Source organism: Rhinolophus ferrumequinum, chromosome 21, assembly GCF_004115265.2.
Source record: "Rhinolophus ferrumequinum isolate MPI-CBG mRhiFer1 chromosome 21, mRhiFer1_v1.p, whole genome shotgun sequence".
Classification (NCBI taxonomy): Eukaryota; Metazoa; Chordata; class Mammalia; order Chiroptera; family Rhinolophidae; genus Rhinolophus; species Rhinolophus ferrumequinum.
Window position 1 is genome coordinate 19,602,204 of NC_046304.1, and position 25,738 is coordinate 19,627,941.

General features: G+C 49.6%; 1 protein-coding gene across 3 annotated transcripts in view; it reads right to left on the minus strand.

Moving 5' to 3' along the window:
- Window positions 1–21,134, minus strand: part of KSR1 (kinase suppressor of ras 1) — a 145,044-nt gene extending 123,910 nt beyond the window's left edge. For 2 of the 3 annotated variants that reach the window (XM_033089259.1, XM_033089258.1), the window contains exon 1: window positions 20,533–21,134. In XM_033089259.1, coding sequence (XP_032945150.1) covers window positions 20,533–20,763 — 231 coding nt within the window. In that variant the 5' untranslated portion in view covers window positions 20,764–21,134. The remainder of the gene's footprint in view (window positions 1–20,532) is intronic. The other variant, XM_033089261.1, reaches the window with a different exon arrangement.
- Window positions 21,135–25,738: the final 4,604 nt, after the last annotated feature.

Sequence of the window (25,738 nt, forward strand, 5' to 3'; positions counted from 1 at the left end):
TCAGCCAGTCCAAATCCCATCAACAGATGAGGAAACTGAGGCTCAGGCCGCTGGGTCACAAAGCCTGGGTCATGGCAGACCCAAGTCTCAGCCTCCCAACTTAGTGGTCCAAGAGAGAACTCACAGCAGTATGTTCAACACAAAACTCTTGAGAACTCTGGGGAAGACCCCAAAAGAAAACTTCTAGTGTAAGAAAACACACCTACTTGGATTGTTTCACACCAAACTGAGTGTCTAATTTACAGGACCTCGATCACGGATTTAGTTCAATGTCTCTGGTACAGGTGAACCCACCCCACCCCATCCCAAAAAAAAAAGGTCAAGGGATTTTACATCCCTTTCATTTACTGAAGTCAACAACAATAGCTAAAGAGGTGATATACTGTTTCAGACTAAGGTTGTTTTGTTTTGTAAATTGACATCAGAGGATTATTACAGCCTTAACCACAGAAGTCTGAGACACACCCACCAGCACTACCCAGACAGGCACAAAAAAACACCAACTCTCTCTCTCTGTCTCTCTGTCTCTCTCTCTCTCTCTCTCTCTCCACTAAGAGACGGTTCGACGGTTCTTGCCCAGATCCCCTGGAGCCTTGATTAGTACGATGATGACTTCAATTTTCCAAACTTGGAAAATTACTCAGTGGGTCTTACTGGGCTCTGACAGCCAAATTGCACTAGGCGTTGACAGTTTTCTTTATAACGTACTTTCCTTTTTCTTTCATTCATTTGAATATTACTGAAGAGTCTACTCTGTTTCGTGTTGAGGATCCATCAGTGAATAAAACAGTCCCCGCCCTTCTGGAACCTTCATTGTAATGAAGGGAGAGGACATTCAACACATCAGGAAAACCACAAAGCCTGTGATGACGGAAGAAAGTGTATGGGGAAAATGAAGCTGGGCAGAGGACAGACAGCAAGGAGGGTCTGCTTTCACATGTGGTGGTGAGAGAAGACCTCCCTCAGGAGTGGGAGTGGGCCCTGCGGGCACCTGGGGCAAGAACATTCCAACAGGGACAAAGGCTCCAAGGTGGGAACACTGGACTTGCCCGGTGTGTTCAAGGACTAGGAGGCCAGTGGGGCTGGGGCAGAGAGTGAGAATAGGGAGGACAGAGGTCATGGCCTTGACTTTGGCTTTGCCACCAAGTGTGACGGGAGTCACTGGGGAGAGCGCTCAGTACAGGGCTGACATAAGCTGACTTACGTACATTTTTTCATGCAATTCTTTACCATTAAAACGTTCCCTGAGTTTCACAAAGCTCCTATTAATGTTCAGACCTACCACACACAGGCAGACACACACACACACACACACACACACACACACACACGTGAAGAGGCTCCCCCGCTCTGGATTCCTCTCCAGGACCCCCCATCTCCCCACCTCCCCCGCTCCCCACCAGCACGGCCAGCGTCCTGCAGAGAATGTTGTCTGACCCATTGCCCCCAGCAGAAGAATCACCCCTAATGTCGGCAGTTACCCCAACCATCAACCCAGGGCTGTGTGGTACAGCTACCCCCCCATCAGTGAGTGACCCTCACACCCAACTGAGGTTGTGCGCCTCCCGTGCTTGCAGCTTGCATCCTTCCTCCTTCTAACCAGAACCGACCTCAACCCCCTGCGCACCCAGGAAAAATCCCCCCAGCAGAGGTCTGGGGTGACCACCTTTAACAAGAAGCCTGAACCCCAGTCTGGGTGTCTGTCATTCGTGTCCTATGGAAGCACTTCGGGGGGCGGAGGTGGGGTGCTAAGCAGGAGAAGCCAGGGGAGGGCCAGTGTGGCCCAGAGTGACACATCTGTCACCTGTACTAAGAGAGACACCTTCCTTACCTCACAGCACGTGCCTCAGACAGAACAAAAGGAAGTGAGGAGAGGTCAGCTTAGCTTTGGCTGCTGCAGCTAGAAAAGGTAACCAGCAGTCCACGCAGGCTCCCCTCACTGACAGCCTCTGGGGAACTCGCGCCCATTTGAGAATGGCCTTTGCTTTCCAGGATGAGGGAGGAACATCTGCTGAATCCAGTGTCTTAGGGCATTGATACCACGCTTGTCCCAGGAACGACCCCATGAAGGAGCTATGATTCGTCTCATTTCCCACATTAGGAAATGGGCTCCTGAAGGCAAGAGGACCTTGCCAAGATCACAGAGCGACGGAGCTGGGACTCAGGCCTGGCCCTGCCCAAGACTTTCCAGCCTCCAAATGCATCCAATCTTCCTGGGGAGATAAGCCCGTCACCCAGAGCTCCATCACAGGCGTGCAAGGAGGGCGGGAGGGTTGATGGCATTCAGTGAAGGCTCTGCAGCCACAGACAGGCAAGAACCCCAACCTGGGAGCTGTGGAGTCTCCCTAGAAGTCCAGCTCTACTTAAACTTGTGTGTGACAATCGCAGCAAACAACGACAATGTGCATTTATCAAGTGCTTACCTACTACGTGCAAAGCTCTGTTTCACGTGCTTTGCATGTTTACTCACTTCATCCTCAGAGCAGCCCTAAATGGCAGTTACTACGGTCGTCCCCATTTTATAGATGAGGAAACTGACACCCAGAAAAGTAAAATAATTTGACCACGGTTAGAAACAGTCAACAACACAGGCATGATTCAAACCCAGGCTGCCTGAACCTAGAGGCCATATTCCCAACTCCTGCCCTAGATGTCCTTTTCCATTGATTGACATTTTTCTGGAAATGTCATGAGGTTAATTTAACACTGACTACAATACACCCTCATTAATTACTCAGCACTTACTGTCTGCCAAGCTCTGTACTAGGCCCTGAAACTTCTGGATAAAGAGGTCACGCACAGCCTTTGTCCTTAAAAAGACAGGAAATCCTTCCTTTAGAGCTAGCGGGCTCTAGTCACCCTTCTTGGAGAACAGGGGGCTGTCCCAAAGCATTTGGCATGGCAAGTAGAGGGGTCGCCAAGGGGAGAGGCATGGAATTCTGGGAGGGATGGGCGGGGAGTGGGAGTTGGGGGCAGAGAGGCGTCCACTGGTGGCACTTTTCTCTGTAAAGCCAGATTTGGCACCTCTCCGGGTTGAAACCTATTGTGACTCAAAAACTGCAATGGCGTGGGCTCTGTCATCAGCCAGACCCCAAACTCCCATGGCAGCTGGAAGGACTGGTGGGGTGCAGTATTCTCAGAGCTACCCAAGAGCCCAGAACAGAGAGCATTCGCGAAATGTTTGCTCTAGTCACAAATGTCCTCCTCACCACCACTACTGACTGCCCTAACACCCACAGGACTTCTCTCAGAATGTGGGCAGCAAGAACCGTAAGTGGAACCGTAAGTGGTTGTCCAACATTTCCACACGAGTCTCTCTGAGCCAACCCCAGCTTCCTGGGGCAGCCTCACGGGCCATGTTTACCCAGCAAATGTTTGGCACCTAGGAGACGGGCCCACAGCAGCGGTTCTCCTTTCTGGGATGGCCCCTCAAGCAAAGGACTGCAAGGCCAGAAGAACAGGGGTGCTCCCTCGGAGGGCTGGCTGGCACAACTCGCTGACTGGGTGCCCCAGGGTTGCTCAAGTCAGGCATCCAAGACTTGGGGAGCCCTCTCGGTGCCAAGCAGGCTCTGCTCCCACAGGATTGCTTACTAGAAACAGGACTACCCTCAGGAGGGGTGGAGGTTCTGGAAACTTCCCTGCTTCTCAGCTAGACGCAACAAAGTCACAAACATCCTGGGTGAAGCTGCAGGACCCAGTCTCATTTTTATTCCAAAGGTTTGAATTCTGCATCACACCACCTTTGATCCTTGAGCACTGAGACAGGAAGGGAAATGAGCCATCCACGTGAGGCCTGAGGGGGCAGGGGTCTCTCCGGTCAGGTCCATCACCATATCTGAGCCAGCTCAGGGCTTCAAGTGTAGCAGCCACTCAAATACGTATTTCTTTAATAAAAGAGTGAATGAAAATGATAGCAGTAAGGAAGGCATTTTTCCAAAAACAGCCCCCTCCACACAATTCATTTCTCTTCTAGTGTTTTCCATCTGCAGACATATTTTACATATTTACATAACTCCAAATGCTGCCCACATGCAAATGTGCACTCTATATATTTTCACTTAATGTAATATCATAAATATGGTCCTGTTTTTTTTACCCAGTCTTCATAATTAGTGGCTGTGCGCATAACAACCCACCATCCCCTCGCCACTGGACATCTACCTTGTTTTCATTTGTTTTTCTGTATTACAGATAAGGCAAATATCCTCATAACGTTTGCCTTTCTTTTTACGGAATGACTGCCTTCGGACAAGCACCCTTGGAAGGACGGACCCGTCAAAGAGTAGCTATTGTCTTGGTGTGACAGATGAGGAGAGGAACACCAGGGCTGAGCGCTCTCCTGGGTGCTCAAATGCTTGTGGAATGAGTAAGAGCAGCTCGCCCACAGGATGCGCTCACTGGATGGCAGAGCCACAGCTTGCCCCAGCCAGGGCTCTGTCACCCACCCGTGTGGTCGGAAACAGGACTCGCTCCCAAGCACATTTTCAGTAAGTCAGCAACAGGGTTTTTGGTAGCAGATTAGTGAGTGTACCAACTCTATGCTTTGATAAGAAATGAGAGTTGAGTTTCAGAATCCCTTTTGGGGTCTACAGGATGCAGGCCCATTGAAAAGCCTGCACGGAGCCCCTATACCTCTCACCACTCTCTGCTCTCATCATTCTTTCCTCCTTGCTCCCAGGCTCCAGGCTCAGGGTCACGTGCGTGCAGGTGGCACCTATAGGCTGTGCCTCTGAAGTGTTTCACCTGGGGCACCTCTCGGCCTTCCCCAGCCCCAGCACTCCAGCCTCCTGAAGGGTTTCCAGGCTTACTCCCTCGGGCCTCCTCAGCTTGCAAAGCTCTTTCCCAAATATTTCCCCAAGGAGTCCCTGTCCACCTCCCGTGAGGTCTTTACTCAAATATTACCTTCTCTGCAAAGCCATCCTCACCCTTCATTTAAAATGATACCAGTCCTTGCCCTTAATGCTCTTCCCTGCTTTCATTTTTTCCATAGCACATTCATCATTTAACAAACAATATATTTTACTTATTCACGTATTGTCTGAACATCTCCTCCTAAGTTCCGCAAAGCCAACATTTTTGTCCATTTTGTTCACTGTTACTCCCCAATGTTTATAAGAGTGCCCAGCCCACAGTGGGCACCCAACCCATAGTGGGTGCTACTTAAATACTTGTTGAAAAAACCAATTGTAATAAATTATAAAAAGATTCTTACTCACTCTCCGCCAGGCATCGTGCCTGGCTCAATCATCTCACTATGAACAGCAATGCTATTAAAATTGCCATTTTACAGATGAGGAAACTGCTGCTCAGACAGGTTAAGCAACTTGCCCAACGGCACACGGCTTAGCCAGGAAGGGAGTGGAGTATGAACCCAGGCTGTCAAGCACCGGAACCTACGTTCTTACCTACTACAGGGTCTGCTTACCCTCTTGGCCTTTCATCAAAATCAGCCCGTGCTTTCATCGGAAGCAGCCCGTGAATCTGCAGAGCTTTCTAGAACAAGGACAAGCACCCACCCTGTGATCAAAATGGGTAAGAGGAGGCAGGAGCGGTGAGCCCAGGCAGTGGACTGACCCAAGGAGCCGGCTTTTGCTCCACTTCCCCAGGGAACAGCAAGTCTGACTTTCAGAACATGTGCACAGCCTAGTTTGGCAGCCACAGGGTGACAGGGGCCAATTTGCTGTGACAAGTGGAACTGGGGCTTTGACAAGCTGGGTGCTAAGAAAACAAATCCTGCCAGACCAGGAAACTGCTTAAACCAAACAAGGCCAGAGAGGAAGTTTAGTTTAAGCTGTTAGATGCCCATGATAAAGTCTGGTCATTTGAGGCCACCTAAGTCTTTTTCTAAGAATATTCAGAAGCCCCTCTGGTTTAGGGACCAAAGGTGGGGGATGGTACAAAATGAACCAGTACAAAAGAGCCAGTTTCCATTAGTCACATGGCAAATCATAGCCCACATGGCTGTCCGCACACAGGTATTGCGAGTAAACGACGTCTTTGGCTTTTGGTTTCTTTTGTTCTTTTTCTTTCTTTCTTTTTTTTTTTTTTTTTAACTACTTCCTAAAACTCAAAGTTGTCAAAGATGCAGTTGCAAGACTGGCCCAGCACTTTGTCTCAAATGCTCACCTCTCCTCATAAACCACCAGGCCAACCACACAGAAAGTTTCCTGTCCCCTGAAAAGACAAGTTTCCATTCACTGATGGATTCTTCCTTGCTCTGTTCATTCCCCTGGGCCAGGGTGAGTCAGGGCCAAAGCAGAATCTCCCCAGGGACTTGTCATCATATATGTGTGTGTGTGTGCACACAAGCGTCTCTACCCTAAGATTTGCCACCAACATTTAAAATAAAACCGGGCCTGCCTATCATCTTCTTCAGGCCCCCAGCGCTATTATGTTGCTTTTCTAACCAGAGCGCTTCAAAACAGAAGCCAAATTCTTTGAGATGGAATCAGATAAGAGCTTTTGCTCTGAACCCGCCACTTCTTCCCCTCACAAGGATGCTTCTCTCCTCATCATCCTCCTCAAGCAGGAGCCAGCTACCTGCTTCACCTCCTTTCTTTCGGAAATGGTCACCTGCTAATCTAGACCCCAGTACTCTCGTCATCTCGTCCTGCTTTCAACATGGAGCTAATCCTGTTCAAATGGTATAGAAAAGGGGGAGATTGTCAGACTCTTTTCCACCCAGCATTATTTCTTCCCAAATGCTGAGCATTACCAAAGCCTTTTCTGACCTCTCTCTGCCCTGAACAAGACCTAAGGTCAAGTGGATTTCTAAGGGGTGCAATGAAATGAACACAATGTGAATGCAGACAATTCTAGGCTTGAACCCCAGCTCCACCAATTACTGTAATTTGAGGCCTTACTGCCTCACCCACAAAGTAGGCTAATCAGATGAACACTACTGAGGAGCCAACTGAGAGGTTTCCTGTACAAAGTCTGATACGTTAAAATTGGGCACGTTTATCCCAGATCAGCCATAGCTGAGGGAGAAGGACATGTAGAGCCCAAGTTATTCCATTCCTAGGATCTGGTCCTCCCTGCTCCATTTGGCAACGATCTCACACAAGGAACCCAAGAAGCCAGGTAGCTTTGGTCAAAGCTGGCCCCAATGAAATGGCATCAGCACACCCGGTAGTTTACGAATCATCTGGCCTCCTCCAAAAAAATGGCAGTCAATGTCTTCCACCAGCCCCATTTCCTGGAACTGCCATGGGGTCACAGCTCACTGGGTGAATACATCCTAGGCTGTCCCAAATTTTAGTATCTTTTTGGGGGGAGTGGGGGAAGGGGAACAGGACTTTATTGGGGAACAGTGTGTATTTCCAGGACTTTTTTCCAAGTCAAGTTGTTGTCCTTTCAATCTTAGTTGTGGAGGGCGCAGCTCAGCTCCAGGTCCAGTTGCCGTTGCTAGTTGCACCATCCTTTGCGGGAGTGGGGAGTGGAACCGGCAACCTTGTGGTTGAGAGAACACGCTCCAACCAGCTCCTGAGCCATCCGGGAGCTCAGCAGCAGCTCAGCCTAAGGTGTCGGCAGCTCAGCCTAAGGTGCCGTGTTCAATCTTAGTTGCAGGGGATGGAGCCCACCATCCCTTGTGGGAGTCGAGGAGTCAAACCCGCAACCTTGTGGTTGAGAGCCCCCTGGCCCACGTGGGAATCAAATCGGCAGCCTTCGGAGTTATAAGCATGGAGCTCCAACCGCCTGAGCCACCGGGCCGGCCACCAAATTTTAGTATCTTGAAGCATCTGCGCAGACCTCACATCTGCTCTCTTTGCCCTACCCTAACAGAAGAACATGATGAAAAGCACATGTCCCCACATCTATATTCCTAGGAAGAGTCACAAATCAGAGTCCCCAGTCAGGAAAGATTGGGGCAGGGCAGAGTAGCTCAGAAAGAAGGGGGTTTCCCATGTTTATTTCTCAGGCTGGTTTCCCATAAGCGGAGCCTAGATACTCATACCTGGTGTCAGCAGCCTCACTTCTGAGCTGGCAACCTCAGTTCTCAGGGCCCCCTCCCTGGCAGAGGTCCAGGCTCCCCGCACCGGGCCGGCTGAGACTGCCAGGCCTTACATCAGACACCTGACTGGCAGTGAACATGGGGAAAGCCGGCAGCACAGAGCACAGCTTCGTTCAAATCAAGAAACCTTTCCCGAGTCCTTACACACCTCAGGATATAGAGATGAGTCAGCTGTGCCTTCATTCACACTTCACCAGCACCTTCTATTGGTTTACTTATCTACAAACCTACAAACTGCCCCATCTAAGCTGACATTCTCATTCATTCTTATATCCCAGAATAGTGCCTGACACATAACGGTGGTGGCGGGGGGTGGGGTGGGGGGGGACACAAGGGCAACAACTATTTGTTGAATTGGTGCATTAATTCTTGACCATGGCCCAAGTTTAGGGGACCAGCCCCAAGCTCCCCCTACCTCCCTGACCTCATGGCCAACCACAGGCCTCATGGACCACCACTTCCCACTGTGTTCTAGGAACACTGGTCTCCCAGCTGGTCCTTGAACACACCAAGTTCATTTCTGCCTCAGGCCTCTTGCACATGCTGATCCCTCTTCCTACAATAGTCTTTACCCAGGTTTTCGCAAGGCTGCTGTCTTTTCATCTTTTATGATTCCAGCTCAAACATCACCTTCTCTGGGAAGGAGGCTTTCCTGACCACCAACTTTCGACCCACCGCCATCACTCTAACCCACTTCCAGTTTTCTTTTTCTCAGGCCACTTTTCTCTGTCTATAGTCTTTCTTTCTTTCCATTAAAGAAACTGCTCTGTCTGTCTTCTTCACTGCTCTTTTTGTCCAGTGCCTAAAACAGTGCCTGGCACACAGTTGATGCTCAATAGTCACGAAAGAAAGGAAGGAAGGAAGGAAGGAAGGAAGGAAGGAAGGAAGGAAGGAAGGAAGGAAGGAAGGAAGGAAGGAAGGAAGGAAAGAAAGAAAGAAAGAAAGAAAGAAAGAGAGAGAAAGAGAGAGAGAAAGAGCAAATTCAAGACGGAGAATGATTTGCACACTTTAAATACCTTACAATTTTATTTGGCAATTATACCTCAGTAAAGCATTTTAAGACAAAAAAGATGGGGAATGATTTAACAAGACCAAAAAAGGGGGAAGGGGCACAAGGCCAAAATGGATTGCAAAGAAAATATGAGCTATTTACCCAGGAGTACAATTGTTAAGACAGCTGTCATTCAAAAAGCATAAAATGGAGAACAGTTCAGCATCTACCATCACAAAAAATATCCACGCTCTTTGACCCAGTAATTCCATTCCTGGGAATTATCCCAAGGAAATGAATTCAGAATAGGAACAAAAAAAAAAAAAGAGGCGCCTGTACAGATATGATTCCAGTCACATTGTTTATAACAGCAGAAATCTGGAAACAACCGAAATGTCCAATAACATGGGAAATGCTTTGGCAAATTACAGCATTTCCACTGGATGGAATATCATGCAGCAATTAAAATGACCAAAAGGAAGATAATAGAGAAACATGGACAAGTGTTTTCAAATAATGCTAAATGAGAAAGGGTGAAAAAATATTGAATTTTTTTAACTGTCCATCACACCTCCTGTATCTTATCCCCTTTTAACTAACAAGAAGAGAGAGCTTCAGAGAGCTAAGCATCTTGCCCAAGGTCACAGAGCTGGCAAGGAAGAGTCAGGATGTGACTATGACCTTCTCTACCCAGAGCCCATGCACACCCTGAAGTCCTTACTGCAGCCCTCCACGTCCTGCTAAGTGCTCAAGACCATCCTTTTCCGGAATGACATCATGACAGCATCTGGGACGCCCCACTCAGAGATCAGAAGCAACTAGCAAAGTGACACGGAACTGGAGAAACACTTGTAAGAATGCAGCAAAACGCAAAATAAAAACAACAACAAAGAAAACTTCCTTTGTTGGGGGCAAGAGACCACAGAGAAAAGAACTGAGAGAGTGGTCGGCAAGACCAGGCTTCGCGAAGGATGGACCAGAACCACGAGAAGAACCGCGAGGGATAAGGAAGCTCCTGAGTGGGTGCTGGATCACGTTCCATGGCTGGAATCGCCAAAATGAGATGCAGGTTCGCATGGAGCTCCAAGAGAACAGGGTCTACCTGTCCTCATCGACTCTTCTCCCAGGGACAACACACAGTGGCACTCAATAAATGTTGGCTGAAATACACTCATCTCATGACATGTGGATAAAGCAACAAGGAAAAGTAGAAGAGGAGACACTGGAGCTATGGAGAAGAGTGGACTGGAAATCGAGACTGTCAGGGTTTGACTCTAAGGGGTCTGGTGGCCTGTCTCCAATAAAGCCACTCATCTCAGTCTGCGGCGCTGTGGGAATGAGGAAGGTCATGCACCATTCCTTGACTCTACCTCTGAGAACGCGTTTCAGGTGCAGCAGGAGATTCAGCTTACAGAATGGGATGGCCTTCCTGTAATGTACAGGCTGCCAGAAGCCAGAGTAAGCTTCAGGGGGAAATTGAAACAGTCATTTCATGGGAAAAGGTACCGAGATTCCTCCCAGCCTGCTGGGGTAGATACAGCTCTGCCTGGAGGCAGAGGGATGGAGGAGAAGACCTCCGCAAGTCACTCTGCTCCCTTGAGACCAGCGCCATCATTCTCAAAACCAGGCTACTCAGAGAACCAATGCCAAGACTGGCCAGAGGTGGTTATTGCTGAAGCTGGGGAATCACTACATGGGGCTGCATCATATCATTCTCTCTACTTTTGTGCATGTTGGAACATTTCCATAATAAAGTGTTTTTGTGTTTTTTTTTTAATGTAAACTCAGACCCAACCATTTCACCTAAGAATCACCAGGGCTGGCCCAGGCTTGGGGTCTGCCCTCTGGAACCACACAAAGGCCACCAGTCTTTAAAAAATTTATTCTACGCTAACAGATTTTCCAGCTGGGTGAACAGTTTACAAATCCAAGTCAGGCAGGACAGACCTGTAATGAAGACTGTTTGGGTTCAAGTCACAGGTTAGTCTCTCCTTAGCTGTGTGACCCTGGGCAAGTCACTTAACCTCTCTGCACCTCAGTTTCTTCAACTGTAAAATGGGGGTAGCAATAGAAGCTTCTTCAAGGTTGTGAGGAGCAAATGCCACATAAACTCCTAACTAGGGGGCCAGGCATGGAGTAAGCTTTCAGAAAAAGTAAAAGTGAGCTATTACGACATATCCATTTTGTAACATGTATAAATATTCATTTTAGAAACCACACATCCATTTGATGGGTTATCTGGGGAAAATGAAAAGGGATGGAACTGGCACTCTATTTCTGAGACCTCAGGTAGTGGTTGGGAGCCCATGTCTAGAAAGGCCCTCCCAGCCAGTGCAGGTCTACACTGGCCAAGGGGCTAGAGAGCTCCTCCTTTCAAAGAGCCAGCACCAGAAACAGGAAACTGCTTCCTTTCCTTTCCATTCTGAGCCAGCATTTCCTTTTTTGTTTTAAAAAGCATTCCTTGTCTGAAGCCCAGCCCTTCCCCTGCCCTCCGCAGCCCCAGGCTCAAACACACCCACAGGCATCTGCATTTCTCTTGGATTGTTTTCTGAGGTGGTTCCCAGCCGACCCTGATTGAGCATGCTCTTGGCACCAGGCTAACCGGCTTGCAGGGCCAAGGTGGGCAGGGCACAAGGACTCCAGGCATACACACCTCTCAGGGCACAGTTTCCTCATCTGGTTGGAAGGATTAAGTGAAATATGTCTTTAAGTGCTAGTGTGGTGCCTAGAACACACACCATGCTTCCCTTTGTAAAGTACCTCCCTCAACAAAAGGCAACCTCGCACTGCTGGGTAAGTATATGGAGTTACCAGCCTTTCTTCAACCCACTGGCTAGTAACTGGGACACAAATGGCAGGAAGCTCTGTATCACAAAAACAACTGTCGCTGAAACGAAGTCTACAATTTCTTGTCTTTTCCCCAGTTCATAGCTTAAGGCAATGTTTCCTCAACTACGTTTCAGTGGGAAAAAGATCCCCTGGACAAATAGGTTTGGGAACCCTTGTTGCAAGACTTCTCAGAGCCTTTAAAACACGACTCTTCATTTTTAGGAATCTCCAGGAAGGAGATAACGAATGTGGCACATTCTCAACTCTTTGAAGCCTCTTTCACAAGAGCATCTTGCAGGAGACAGTGTGGGAAAGGACACATTACACCCTTTCAACGGTCCCAGTCTGGGGGGTAAAGTAGGAGGGGATACTCAACATAGTGCCCAATGCATGAGAATACTCCAATCACCTTTTAAAATATGACCTGTAACTTTTTTTTTCTGGCCAGCAAAATTCTGTGTGTACCATGAGTGAAGCTGACCCTGGTAATCCATATCAAAACCAAATCCAAATTAATGGGCTAAATTGGGCCTCCAAACCTCCAGGTGCCATGCCAAAGAAAGCCCCACCACTGTATAAGCAGTTTATCTCATCAGCTTTGCAGAAAGCAAAACCCTCATGGTCAATGTTGCAGACTCAAGTCTGTAATGTATGCTGTATGAAATATTATTTTTCCTAACCGCACATGCTGCATGATGCTTTCTCTCCTTCTTCTTTTAACTTTAAACACAAGTCAATTCATTCTTAACAATTATTCTGAAGGTGGGAAAATGAAAGGGCGGAGGCGGGGCAGGACAGCAAGTAAGCAGTATGACTTTAGCTCCATGACTTTGAAAGGCAATCCACCCCATTCCAACACACGGCCACCCACCAAGGCCAGGACGACAAAATCAGATGTATATTAAACATATAGGTTTTAATTCAAACTGCAGGCAATTTGAATTAAGATGTTTTTAATGCAGATGAGAAACAGGCTTGTCTGGCAATAAACGACAAAGCATTTTTGATGCCAACATCTGTCCCGAGTATACCTGGGATCTGGAATAGGGGAGAAAGCCAAGATGGACACAAAGACACGGAAGTTAAAGGGTGTGTCTTCTGGAAGCAATGGTAAACTATTTCTAACATTGTCTTGGCATTAAAACCAACAACAATGTATCAGGGTATAGAACGCAAACTGTATAAATTTAAGACAAACAGGGGGCCCTAGAGGAGTAAGGGTTCACCCACACAGTCCCAGAGGTTCTTTCAATGGAAGGATGAGAAACCCTGCAAGTACACAGTTAGGTTAAGTTCAGAGAGTCCATTCAGGCTGAGCCAGCTCCCTGGGCAGACTGGCTTTCAAAACATACCTACCCACAGGACACCCCAGACTGTTCCCCAAGAATCTCTCCAGTCCCCAGAGTTCCCAAGATACTGAGATAGGGCTAGGAAAACAAACCCATCTGCTTCCTCTCGCAAGAAACTCCTTGAGGCCCAGGAACCAACCTCCCACCCCAGCACACACATGGGAAGGTGGAATGGCAGGCTGCTGCTTGCCATCAGTCAGGGGGTAGAAGAGCTCACTCCAGCGCGTGAGCCCTCAGGTCTGACTGACGCCCAGCTCAGTGCTCCATTAGGAACAACCAATCTCTTCTCCACTGTCCATTAAGATTATTCCTGGTAAGGTATTCCTGGTAAGTCACTTCCCCGTCAGGGCTTTAGTTTCCTCATCTGCAGAGAGGGCTGGACCACACGGAAATCCTGATATCCTTTGTAGCCCTCTTAGGAATCCAGGACTCTTACTATATCAGCCCCAAAGCCAAGGCACCCCAAATAGCTCTAATCAATATTGATGGTTGGTGATGAAACCCAGGCTACAATCCAGTGAGGTGTCTTTCATGAGCCTCAAGTGATGAAGACTTCATCATACGGCTATGCTCTGCAGACAGGGAACCAGTCCCTGGACACTGAGACCTGATATCCCGCACCCCACCCCCACCCTGCTGTCTTGGCGCAGCGTTCCTCTTCTAATTGGTTGGCCCCCTCGCTACAGGCAACCAGAAAATGAGAACCCACAATCCTTGAACCTCAGCCATGGGGGCTATGTCCCCTCTCCCTCAGCCATGGGGGCCATGTCCCATCTCCTGTTCAGTCCTCGACCTCAGGGTGGACACAGATGCAGTGGCAAAGGAGTAAATGCACAGAGACGGACATTTATAAATGCTGGCATTCCTGCTGGGGAGGGGGGAACACAGTAGGGCCTAAAGATTTTTAAAGACGAGGACTGACGTTAAACGTGTTCACACACTGTGACCCAGCACATTCCACTTCCAGGAATGTACTCCTGCACTCACTGCAACACTTGGCAACAGCCTGAGTGGCCAACAATGGGTGACCGGTTCGATGAATTTATGGTATGACCACCCAAGACAGCCACTAAGGGTGATGCTGCATATCTATGTGTATGGATGTAGACAGAAGACATGAAACGGCAACGCACATGGCAAGCATGTGTACATTTGTATGCAAATGCACAGGATAAAAACAAGGGCAGAATATATACAAAATGTTAGTAAGAATTAACTCTGAGAAACAAAGATAGTCCTTCCTATCAGGCATGACACACCAAAAATACAGAGATTACCTTCCAGAAGCCAAGGGTAAAGGCCAGACCTCTTTGGGGGTAAGTTTAAAATCTTTATTACATCTGAGGGTTATACCAGTTGGAAATGAATGACCCCAGAGGGCAGAGCCACACACAGGAGTCCCCGTCTCCGGGTCTCTGCTTGGAGAGCTGCCTGATCCAAACTGGACTGTGAGAGAAACAAGCTTTTATGTTGGCTTTCGTAAACAATGGACTGAGAATAAGAACATGTGGATGAAATTCCCAGACCTACAATAATTGAAGAACTTCATGCTGTTGCATTATGTCAATCAGCCAACAAATACGTCTTGCCATTAAAAAATTAAAAATCTGAGTAACAATGTGCTAATGCTCCACATATTTTGCAGGCCTAGTTTCAGGTTATACATTCTTTTCTCAGGAACATATTAACTATTATGACAAAAAAGAATTACTCTGAGAGGTAGCATTATAGGTGATTTTCTCTTATTCGTTTGTATTCTTTTTTATAGTGAGCATATACCATCATGTGTATTTTCATAATACTTTAATAAAACTAGAAAGTTAAAGAATATACTGTTAATCAGAGGAATTATTCAAAAAAAGAATAAGGCAGGTATCCATTGAAAAAATTATGAGTCACTTGATCTCTAGGCAGCTTCTCATTTCTCAGAGTAAGACCCACACAGAGCCGGTTGCACCACAGTCTGCTGACCGAGACCTGTCTTTGAGGGTGTGCTGCGCTGTACTTTAAGGAAGCAGCCCCAAGCCTGAGCTCAGAGGCTGCACAGCCTGGGGTGGCCATCACTACGCCCAGTCATCTAGAATTGAGCCAAATGCCCCAGGGAGGGCCCTTTCTGTTATTGGCCACTTCCTTGGGCTCAGCAGCCATGACCCTGACCAGAATCCCCCCCACCATGGTTTCTAGAGGTCACTGGGAAGTTCAGAACGTGAGGTCTGAAGACCAGCCAACCCAGGTTCAACCTACCAACTCAGTCTCTTAAACCCTCTGAGCTGCAATGTCCTCATCTGCAAAATGGGGATAAAACCTCATCGGGGTCCTTGGGAACATTGCAACACGTGCCAAGAGACTAGCAGAAAGCTCAACACAGAACTGGTGACCGAGAATGGCTCTTGTCTGCCCTCACTATGCACAAAGGTCAGTCCTGTAACTCCAAAAGCACCCGTGCAGCTTTCCCTCTGAACTGAATGTAGAAAAAGATTCTCACCAGCCTATTCTGAAAGGATGTCCTTTTGAAAAAGCGCAGCTGAGAGCCTTGGCCACAGACTTTGTTACTTCCCCCCACCATGGCAGACACTGCCACCCAGGACCTGGGTCCCTGCCGTCTCTCTCCAGACCACAACCAGCAGACAGGTCCTGCATACTTGTGGTGGGGAACGCGGCTTTCCTGGATTTTGAGCCAACCCAGAGGAGAAGGAGGCATTCACATCACTGTCCCAGCATTCACGCTAACCTGGGCTGCAGAGTTGATAAGGCCTCCCTCCAGCACCCCCCAAGCTCAGGGAAACTGCGGGTCCCTCTCCAGGCCGCCTCCAAGGAACGCTGCTGGCACGTTTCACCAAGGAAAAAGTTGAAAAGACAAAAGCTGACACCAAAGGGGACAGTGCCGCAGCTCCAGCAGGAGGTTAAAACTATGGTGATGGAGAGGAAGCAGAGAAAGCCCTCACTCCCAGGCAGTGGTTGGGTGGGGAAAGGAAAACCAGGTCGCGCTGTCAGTGCTGCCAGGGATGTGTGACTCGGGACAAGTCACCACCCAGACTCTGGGATATTTCCCGTAAAACTAGGAGGTTGGACTGACCAACTGTTCAGTCATATTCCCATTCCTAAGCACTCTTAGCAAGCCAGGGTACTGGAGTTGCTATCGTTTGCCTGCCTGGCTCCCCCATTAGCCTGAAAGTGTCCCCGAAAACCAGGAGAGCATCCTACCTATCTACCTCAGAATCCTTGCCAGAATGGCTGCCGCTAGGAGCTCAGCAGGCAAATCAGTAATAACTGAAGGTTTGTCAAGTGAATACATGTCCATGCCTGCCCCAGGACCTGATCTGTGAGGATAGAGGGCACTCCACTCCTTACCCAGCAGTGCCACTATCCAGATGCTCCGGGGGCATGGGGAGGGGGCCACAGGGAGGGCTCAGGTCCTCCACACAGCAGGCTTCTGACGTCTGCCACAGCTGAGCTTAGTGAAAGTCAATTCTTCCCAGTACCAGCAGCTACCTCCTGGCAACTCCTCAGAGAAGTGGCCTGTGTGCAGACAATAACTACTACAGCTCCCCAATGCCCCCTCCAGCGTGAGGCCTAGGGGCAAGGTTCTCTGGGGACCCTTCCTCCCTGTCAGCTTAGGGTTTTTCTCTAGAAGAGCACAGGTGGCGAGACTTGGTGTGGCGAGGCCTGTCTCTGGAAAGTACTAGTAGGCTGGCAGAAAAGGGCAACGCTGCAGTGTCCACATAACGGGAATCTTCATGAGGGGCCACTGTCTCCCCAGCGCCCAGCACAGAATCGGCCCAAAGAGGATGAATACATGAGGGAATGAACTGGTGTGGGGCTTCAGGCCCCGCTGTGAAGCCAGCTAGGTATCCCCACGTGAGCATATCTGATGAATGAGAACACTCTATGCTGTCTCAGTGGAGTTCTCAGACCCCTCAGAGGGTCTGAGTGAGATGGGGTACCAGGTGCTGCTGGGATGAAGTAGCCTCACCACTTCTGTTTATAGATTCAGACCCTGGGTTCAAATTTTGTCTTCCTCCCCTTTCCCACGTAAAGAGAAAAACTATGTGTGTCATGAACGTTGGTGGATTTCCAGGAAATCTCATCAGACGGAGAAGCGACCAGCACCAGGTAGGCAGGTCGGAGGCAAACATTAAGCTTTGGCTCCTTCCACTCTTTTGGATCCAAACTGGACTACTCTGTGGAGAAAGTCATCATAGGCAGCCAGGCACGCTGACCCCTGCACACTGTCACAGTCTGCAGTCTCCGGCACCAGCAGCTGGGCCTGGGGTCAAGGACTTCCAGGAGCATCTCACGTGATGTTTTTCCCAGTGAATGCTTATTTAACGAGGGCCGGAGTGGGCTGGGGTTCCTAAGACTTTGGGAGAAGTCTGGCGTAGTTGCGTAAGCCAAGCCCTCTGGTCAGTCCCTTCTCCAAAAGCCAGGAATCCAGTGTTGCAAGCACTGTCTCTCTGGGGGCCCTGGCCCTGGTATGTGAGAGGATCCTGCAGAACAGGAAGGAAAGCCAGAGTGGACATCACCACTGCCCCATGCTGCTGGGATGGTTTCTGGGCCTGTGTCACCCACCACTAGGAAATAAGAGCCAGCTATGAAGTAGCTTCCCCTAAAGGTGGCCTGTGGCGTGAACGCCATTGGATCCTCGCTAGGGAAAGTTTATAGGCAGCATCACTTAGTAGGAAGAATGTGGACTTACAGACTCACAACAGGTTCAAGCAGTCTCATCCCCATTTTACAGATGGGGAAGCTTGAGATTCAGAAGTCGTGGGACTTGCCCAAGGTCACACAGACAGAACCTGGACCCGAAATCAAAGCCATGGGCTATCCCATCTGCCATACTGCCCCTATCATCCGGAATCTTTGAGTAATCAACTTCCCCCCTATTTTAACAGTTTGATAAATCTGGACTTTAGAACCATTCTTAAACAGGGAATATACTTCTTTTTCATTTTTTTTATTAGTCTTGTAAAATTAAATTTATTAGCGTAACATTAATAAAATTAAATTTATTAGTGTAACATTGATTAATAAATTTCAGGTATACAACTACAAAACACATCTGTACACTCTTATTAGGTGCTCACCACCCAAGGTCTAGTCTCCTTCCATCACCTGTATTTGACCTCCCCTTAACCTTATTCGTCCTCCCCAAACCCCCTTCCCCTCTGGTAACCACCATTCTGTTGTTTGTGTCTATGAGTCTGTTTGTTTATTAAACAGGGATATTCCTAAACAGAGGTATGTATAACAAACACTGACTCAGCCCAATTGAGGCACCTTCACTAAACCACAGTGTTTAGAGCCACAAGAACCCAGAGATCCACACCGTCCCCCCTGTTCAGGTGAGGAGGCTGAGGCCTCCAAACTAGCTCCAGGGGTCTCAATTCCCATCCTCACAACAACCTGGGTCCCTCCTTCAAGAAGTAGCATGGACCTGAACTCACATGACAATGAAGAAGACAGTGAGCTGGTTCCCATTTATACTGCAAATGCACTTCAGATGGGTTTCTGGCTTGATCATCCCATAAACACTCAGGTGGGAGGCCACTGAATAAACCAGCTCAGAGACCTACACAGCTGGATGCTCTGGGGTGTCATGACGCCACACGTTGGTCAAAATGAGCTACTCTGGAAGTCAGGGTATCAAGAGGGCAAAGCGCCATTTCCAGAGAACAAGCAGCAAATGGTTCTCCTGTAGCCACTCTGCAAACGAGGAGAACTTCAAACCGCCATGGGGACAATCTGAGAGAGGCCAACACAGAGAACGTTCTCTCATGCCAACAACACAGCGGTCCAACCAGGCACATGCTGCTGGACAACGACCCCTCCTCCAGGAACTAAGCCTCACAGACCCCCTATTGTGTTGGTTTAAAAACTGAACTTTGCTGGGCAAACACACTGGGCTGTGTTTAAGAAACCAGTTTCTCTCACCACTTGCAAAACAGCAGCATGCCTGCAGAAGGGACAGTTGTGGGGGGTGCTGTTGGTTGGTTGGTTTTTATTTTTAAGCAAAGCCCTGGTCAGTAATGGTATAGCAACTGTAACAAAAATAATAATAGCCAGCACTGATTGGATGCTTCCAATGTCCGGGTTTTATAGCTTAAGAAAATAAAACTGAAAAACTCACCCCAGAGCATTTTAGATCAAACGGGGAATCAGGTTTGTGGTGTGCACAGAGGACTGGGTCTTGTAATAATTACCACAAATCACCAGCTGGCCCTATGACAGCTGGCAGAGGCAATTAGCAATAAGGGGGTGGGGGGATAGGCTGTGAAATTACCGTTCTAATAAAACAAAACATCGCCAGATGTGCAGAAGGCCAGATGTGGCAATGCAAGGTGAAGCCCCTTCTTCAAGCTGGAGTTACCTATTAACTGGTCTCTGGATTTCCACAGCCTTCCCAGCCTCTGGACAAAAGCAAGTTGGGAATGCACCAGTTTCCCTCTATTGTGTATGGGGGAGGGGGAGACTCCCCCTTCAGAGAACCCAACAACCCTTTTGGCTGCTTCTTCCAAATCCTTTTAATACCGCACTTCCACAGATATAATTTGAGAGAGGAGGGCGGGTATATCTTATTTCTTCTTTACACTGGAGGCTGTCTCCATCAGAAGCCCTTAAATAGTGTCATCTTCTCACCAAAGGCTCGTTCTCCAGCATAATCCTTCCTAAGCTAAAATCCAATGTTTGGAGGGGAGTGGGGAGAGTCGGTTTGAGCAGTGAAACGCTGTGGCAGTGCGAAACGAAAGCACCAAATGCCTGAAGAGCAAAAATGCAGTTTCAGCAACACTTTTTGAAAACGGCAGACAAGAACCTGAAGGAGAGGAAAGGAAGGGAAAAGGCAGTCTGGGGCGTGTGGGAAAAGCAGAGAACGACGGGCCTCTGCTCACACTTCAGGGGGACCTCCCCCCCCACCCCCGCCCCGTCACCCCGGCCCACGGCTGCTCCGCTAAGTCACACAGGGAAAAGTCCAGCGTGTGACTCAGTGAGAGAATGAGTCCTGCGGCCCCGCAAGCTGCAAATGGGGTGGGGGCGGAGGTGGGGAGGCAGGGGATGTCCGCGCGCAGCCCACCCCGCCCACCGTCTCCCGGAGTCCGCATCCTAGTTCCCACTCCGCCCCTCCCCCAAAAGCCCGCACAGAGGGGCTGGTCCTGGGTCCTCAAGCCGCCGCATCAGCGAATGGAGGAGGGAAGAAGCCTCAAAGGGGGGCGACCCGGGCTCAAGGATGCAACTGGGAAAGGAGTGAAGTGGAGCAGGGAGGGAAGTGTTGGGGGCCGCGTCCCAGGCTGCAGACCCCGGTCTCTTCCAGCCCAGCCCGGGTCCCCTACCCTCTGGCGTCGCGGCCGCCTTACCTCCAGGGTCCGGATCTCCTGCTGGGTGAGGTCGTTGGACACCGCACACTTGGTGCGCAGCCCGCGCAGGCTGCCGATGGAGATATCGATGAGCTTCTGGAGCTGGCCGCACTGCTGCAGCGCCCGGCTGGCCGCGGCTCCGGCGCCCCCCTCCGCGGCCGCCGCGTCCCCCCCGCCGCCGCCCTCCTTCTTTTCCCCCATCGCCGCCGCGCGCCTTGCCGTTCTATCCATGCCTCGGCATCGGGGCCGCGGGGTGGCCGAGGCGGGGAGCCCGGGGACGCGGGCGCCTCGGAAGGGAATCCTCGAGCCGGGAGGGCTGCACGAGGAGCGCCCCTCGGCGGTGCAGGAGCCCGGACGCGAGGAGAGCCGGCGACCGAGCTCACGGCTCCTGCCCGCCCAACCGCGGCGGCAAAGCGAAAGCCGCGGCGACCCGACGGCTGCGGTTCCCGGAGCCTTTAAGTGGCAGCAGGGGCCGGGTCAAGGCAGCTGGGCATGCTGGGACTTGTAGTCCACGCCGCGCACCTGCCTCCCGGCCCGCGCCTTCGGAGCCCCAGCCCGCGCCCTGCGCCTGGAGCACCGCGGTTCCGGCCTTCCCCTCCGCGGTGGGCGCTGGCGGTGTGGAAGCACCCGCCTCTGTGTCCCGGGAGTGGCTGCTCCGCGCCGACTCCTCCCCGGGACGCCCAAAGCCCGGGGAGCCTCGTCTCCCCGCCCACCTCTGTCCCCCACGCTCGCCTCCATCCTGGGGGCTTCCCGCGACCCCGGGATGGGGCGGGGCAGGGGCCAACGGCCCCTTGAACCAGAGGAGGAGTTGCATCCTGCAATTCCTCAGCCGCAGCCAAACCACGGAAGATGGGGACAGTGGAGGTTCCAGAATTTCTGTGTGGGTTTAGGGGCCGCCATCTAGTGGGAAGGGGCCTAAAGTGCTTGTCCTGTAGAGGCTTCTCAAAGCTGGACCCCCGATTGTCTATGTTAAAGGAAATGCTCACGCATGAAGAAGGACTGAAGGGCATTCTTCTAGACCCTTTTTACCCTCCAGAATAAGTGTCCCATCTCTGCCACCCCAACCCAGCAGGACAGCCCAGACGCTTGGGGCGGTACATTGATTGGTCGTGCCCTTGGGAGTGCTTTGGGGCCGACAGCCTGGGTTCAAATTCAGCCTCTACCACTCTCTGGCTGTGTGGCTTGTCAAAGTTAGGTCACCTCTGAGGGTCTTGAGTTTCCCCATCAGTAAAAATGGGGTTATAATAGTACCTAGCTCTTGGGATTCATATGAAGACTGAGTTCATGTATTTACAGCACTTAGATTGATTGCTGCCACATGTAGTTACTGGGTAAATGTCAGCAATTGTTACTATCTAACCTCATATCTTCTAAACGTAGCCCCAGACCCCAGCAGTGGGAATGGGTACAGTACCCCTTCTAGACTAGTAGTTGTCTGTTTGAGCCTTTCTATGCCTCCTCACTCAGCATTCAATCTCCATCAAATCACCATTCCCACACTCCCCTCCCATCTCCTACCGGTTCACATGTGCTCTATGATCTGGCTAAACCGAAAAGCCAAGACACAGATCAAAGGTCCCACACATCCATACTTCCAACATCTGCCAACCAGAGGAACTCTCTCTCTGAATTTTCTCTCGTAAGCTCCTTGGCTGCCCAAGTGGCTAGCTAAATTATCTTGGTATCCTCTTCACAGAGCCAAATACAGTGTATGGCACACAGTAGGCACTCCATAAAGTTGCACAACCCATTTCATTAATTCTTCAGGCAGGTCCTAAGCCGAGTTTCTGTTTCTCCTATCTCTCAGGCCAGATTAGTAAATTCTCTCTCTCTTCATTTTTTTTTTTGGGGGGGTGGGTAATGAGAATTGGACAGAAGGTAGGGTCCCAGCATTATATTCCTGCACAAACTATACATATAGTCAGTACTGGTTGGCAGTTTATTTTACACCTTCCTTTCATGTCATTTGAAATTTTGAAATAAATATTAAGGTCTGAAAAACAAAACCATGATAACTGAAATGTGCTTTTGCAAACTAACCCTTCCTCTGGAAATTTTCTGAAACACAAGAGGCTTCCCCGCCCCCACTGCCCCCCTCCCGCCCCAATTCCTCTCCAATTCCTGAGCCTTTCCACCAAGAACCACTGATACAATCCTCACTTAATTTGTAACAGGACTCCGCGTGCTGTGTCTCTGTATGAAACCCTCCAACCCTGACTGTTCCCTTAACCCCACCCTCCCCCATGAGGCAGAGTAATAACTGCCCTGAAAGAGAAATTGTATGACAGTGGTTCTCAAACTTGACAGCGGATCAAAATCTCCTGGCTCAAAAATCAAAGGCTCCTTAATACAGTGACCGACCGCACCCACACAGTTTCCCCTTCGGTAGATTGAACACAAGGCTGGAGAATTTGTGTTCTGACAAGTTCTCAGGTGATGCTGATGCTGCTGGTCTAGGGTGCTGAACTTTGAGGAGCCTTGGCACAGAGGGATGTCAGGTAAGTAGGCTCACAGCGCAGCCTGGCTGGTTTAGAACCTCTATTTGGTCAGCAGTCAGAGCTGCCAGGCTTGAGCAACTGACTCACTAGTGGTAACTCAATTCCCGAGAGATTTCCTGATTAAGTGCCGATTTATGCCTTTACATCAAGCTTGTAATTGCCATAGAGGCCTGGTCAACACATTTTCCCCCGGGGCCACTTTATATGGAAAGCCATATCCTGAGAAGACCGCTGCCTGCCGGTGGCATCCACACCGACCATGGCAAGCGGCAGTCAGCGCTGGAGACTGGGCAAACCCCAGCTCCCTGGCTGCTGTCCCACCAGGCTTCATGTAGCCAGTTCCTCTTCTGTGGACACAGTCTTCCTTCTGATTTGTTGAAAGCATGCAGTAAGCCACAGCTTTCCTTCCCGGTTCATCTCAGACACACTCGAGCCTTCTCTACTGGGTTTGGGTGTCCTGGCAGCCACATGTTTACAGAACTGCCTCTTGGAGATGCAGAAAGCAAGGATTTTTAAATAATCCCTTTATGCATCCTTTTAATATTCAGTAAGTATTCACTAAGTGTCTACTTATGCGGCAGGCCTCTGTGTTCTGGACTCTGAGAAACAGTAGTGAACTAAACCAGGAATTTATAGTCTGGTGAGAGAAGACAGAGAACAAACCAATAAGTAGAATGCACAGTGTATTAGGTCGTAACAGGTGCTATGGCAGCATAAAGCAAGGAAGGGGGACAGGAACTGCAGCATTTGCAACTTCAACAGAGCTGTTTTAGGGAGTGGGGTTCTCAGCTCCGTCTCTGAATCGCCATGTGACTTTGGGCAAGCCCCCTAATCTCATAGTCCCTCTCATTTGCAAGATGAAGATGATATGTTTGGAGGACAAATGGAGATGACTATGCAAAGTGATGATCACAAAGTAAAGGTTCAACATAATTATTGTCGTTTATTCGATAAGTACTGTGTGCGAAGCACTGTTCCAACCAAATGCCTTACGTCACTCATTTAATTCCTGTTCATTACTTTCCTTCCCCACCTTCCAGAGTGAGTCTCTTCTAGTTAGGTGAATTCATCTACTACGTGTTGATTCTTAGGTTCAATTTCAGCTCCAGATTCGTGAGACTTTCCGTGGTTCCCTTAGGACAGACAGTTCGCTCCTTCCCTCCTCCGCCCCTCTGCCTCAGGCACCTCCAGTAGCATCGCAGTTAAGTTTTCCTAGGATGGACTCCCCTTCCTACATCTCCACAACACAGCAGCCATGCAAGCATGTTCATGTTTCATTCTTCACAAACATGAAAAGGGAAGCTACCATGTATGTGCCAGGCTCTGGAATAGGCTCAGAGTGAAGGTAACCAAGTCCTTATTCACATGGAACAAATGGGAGAGTAGAGACAGAAAATTAACAAGTCAACAAAGACAGTACTAAAATAAATACAGAGAATGACCAGTGCTGCGAAGGGGGTTAAGCAAATAGCCATAGCAAGTTCCCAGAGGATAAAGTGCTCATTAGACAAAGAGGTCAGAGAAGTACTTTCTGACTAACTGTTGAACTAAGATCTAAATAAAGAAAAAGAGCAAGCCGCATGGAGCTCTTAGAAAGGGGCATTCTAGGCAATGGGAACACAACGTGCCAAGACCCTGAGGCGGGAACAGCTTGGCTCAGGAACAGAAGGAAGGCCAGTGTGTCTGCAGTGTGATGAGAGAGAAGAACAGGGGTTGGCCATGACGTGGGGTTGCTGGGCAGGAGCCAGATAAAGGAGGACATGGGCAGGAAGTTTGGATTTTTCTCTAGGTCTGTGTTGTTCCTCACGTGGTCCAAGATTACTGTATCACCTGGGAGCTGGTCAGACACGCAGCGTCTCAAGCCCCACCCCAGGTCAACTGAACCACAACCTGGGTTTTAGCAAGATCCCCATATGGCTTGGATGTATGTTGAAGTCTTAGAAGCATAGCTCTCTAGGGACATGGGAAGAAAGCCACATTCCTTGCAAGGGAAGTGCTTGAAAAGATCCCTCTGGCCACCACGTGGAGAGTGGATAGCAGAGAGACAGGGCAGAAGCGGGGGAGTGGGGGGTGGCTGATTTTGAGACTGCTGCCCATGGAGGTGCGGGAACAGGAGCAGCACGGGAGAGGAGATGATGGAGAAAGAGAGGGGATGGAGGACACATTTTGGAGACCGAGTCAGCAGGACAAGCTGATGGGTTGAATGTGGGAGGAGGAAAGGAATGATGGTAGCTATCCTGGCCATATCGCCTCTGCTCCTCCAGAGATACCGCAGGACTCTGTGAGGGGAGCCCTACCTTGGGTACCACAGTCCCTGTCCTATTCCCATCTCCACCCCCAGCATCATATCAGGACTCAGCAGATTTCTCTAAGAACCCAGGACACTGCAGGGGGAATTTTGGTTTCCTGGATTTCACCTTCAGTTAAATTGTCCAGGAAATGTGTGGCATCACCCTGGAGAGAGGCACTCTATTATTACATATACCTGTGCTCATTCATTCATTCATTCATTCAACATTTACAGAGCCCCCAATATATGCTCAACACTGTGCTAGACTCCGGGAATAGGGCAGTAAGCAGTACATCCCTTTATCGTTTATAAAAGACTTGGATGTGAGTTCACAGTAACCTGTGTTGTCTTCCTAAGACCCTTCCCGTGTTGTTTCCCGGCTAAAAAAAAACCCCTCGGCTTCCCCACTGACCTCAGA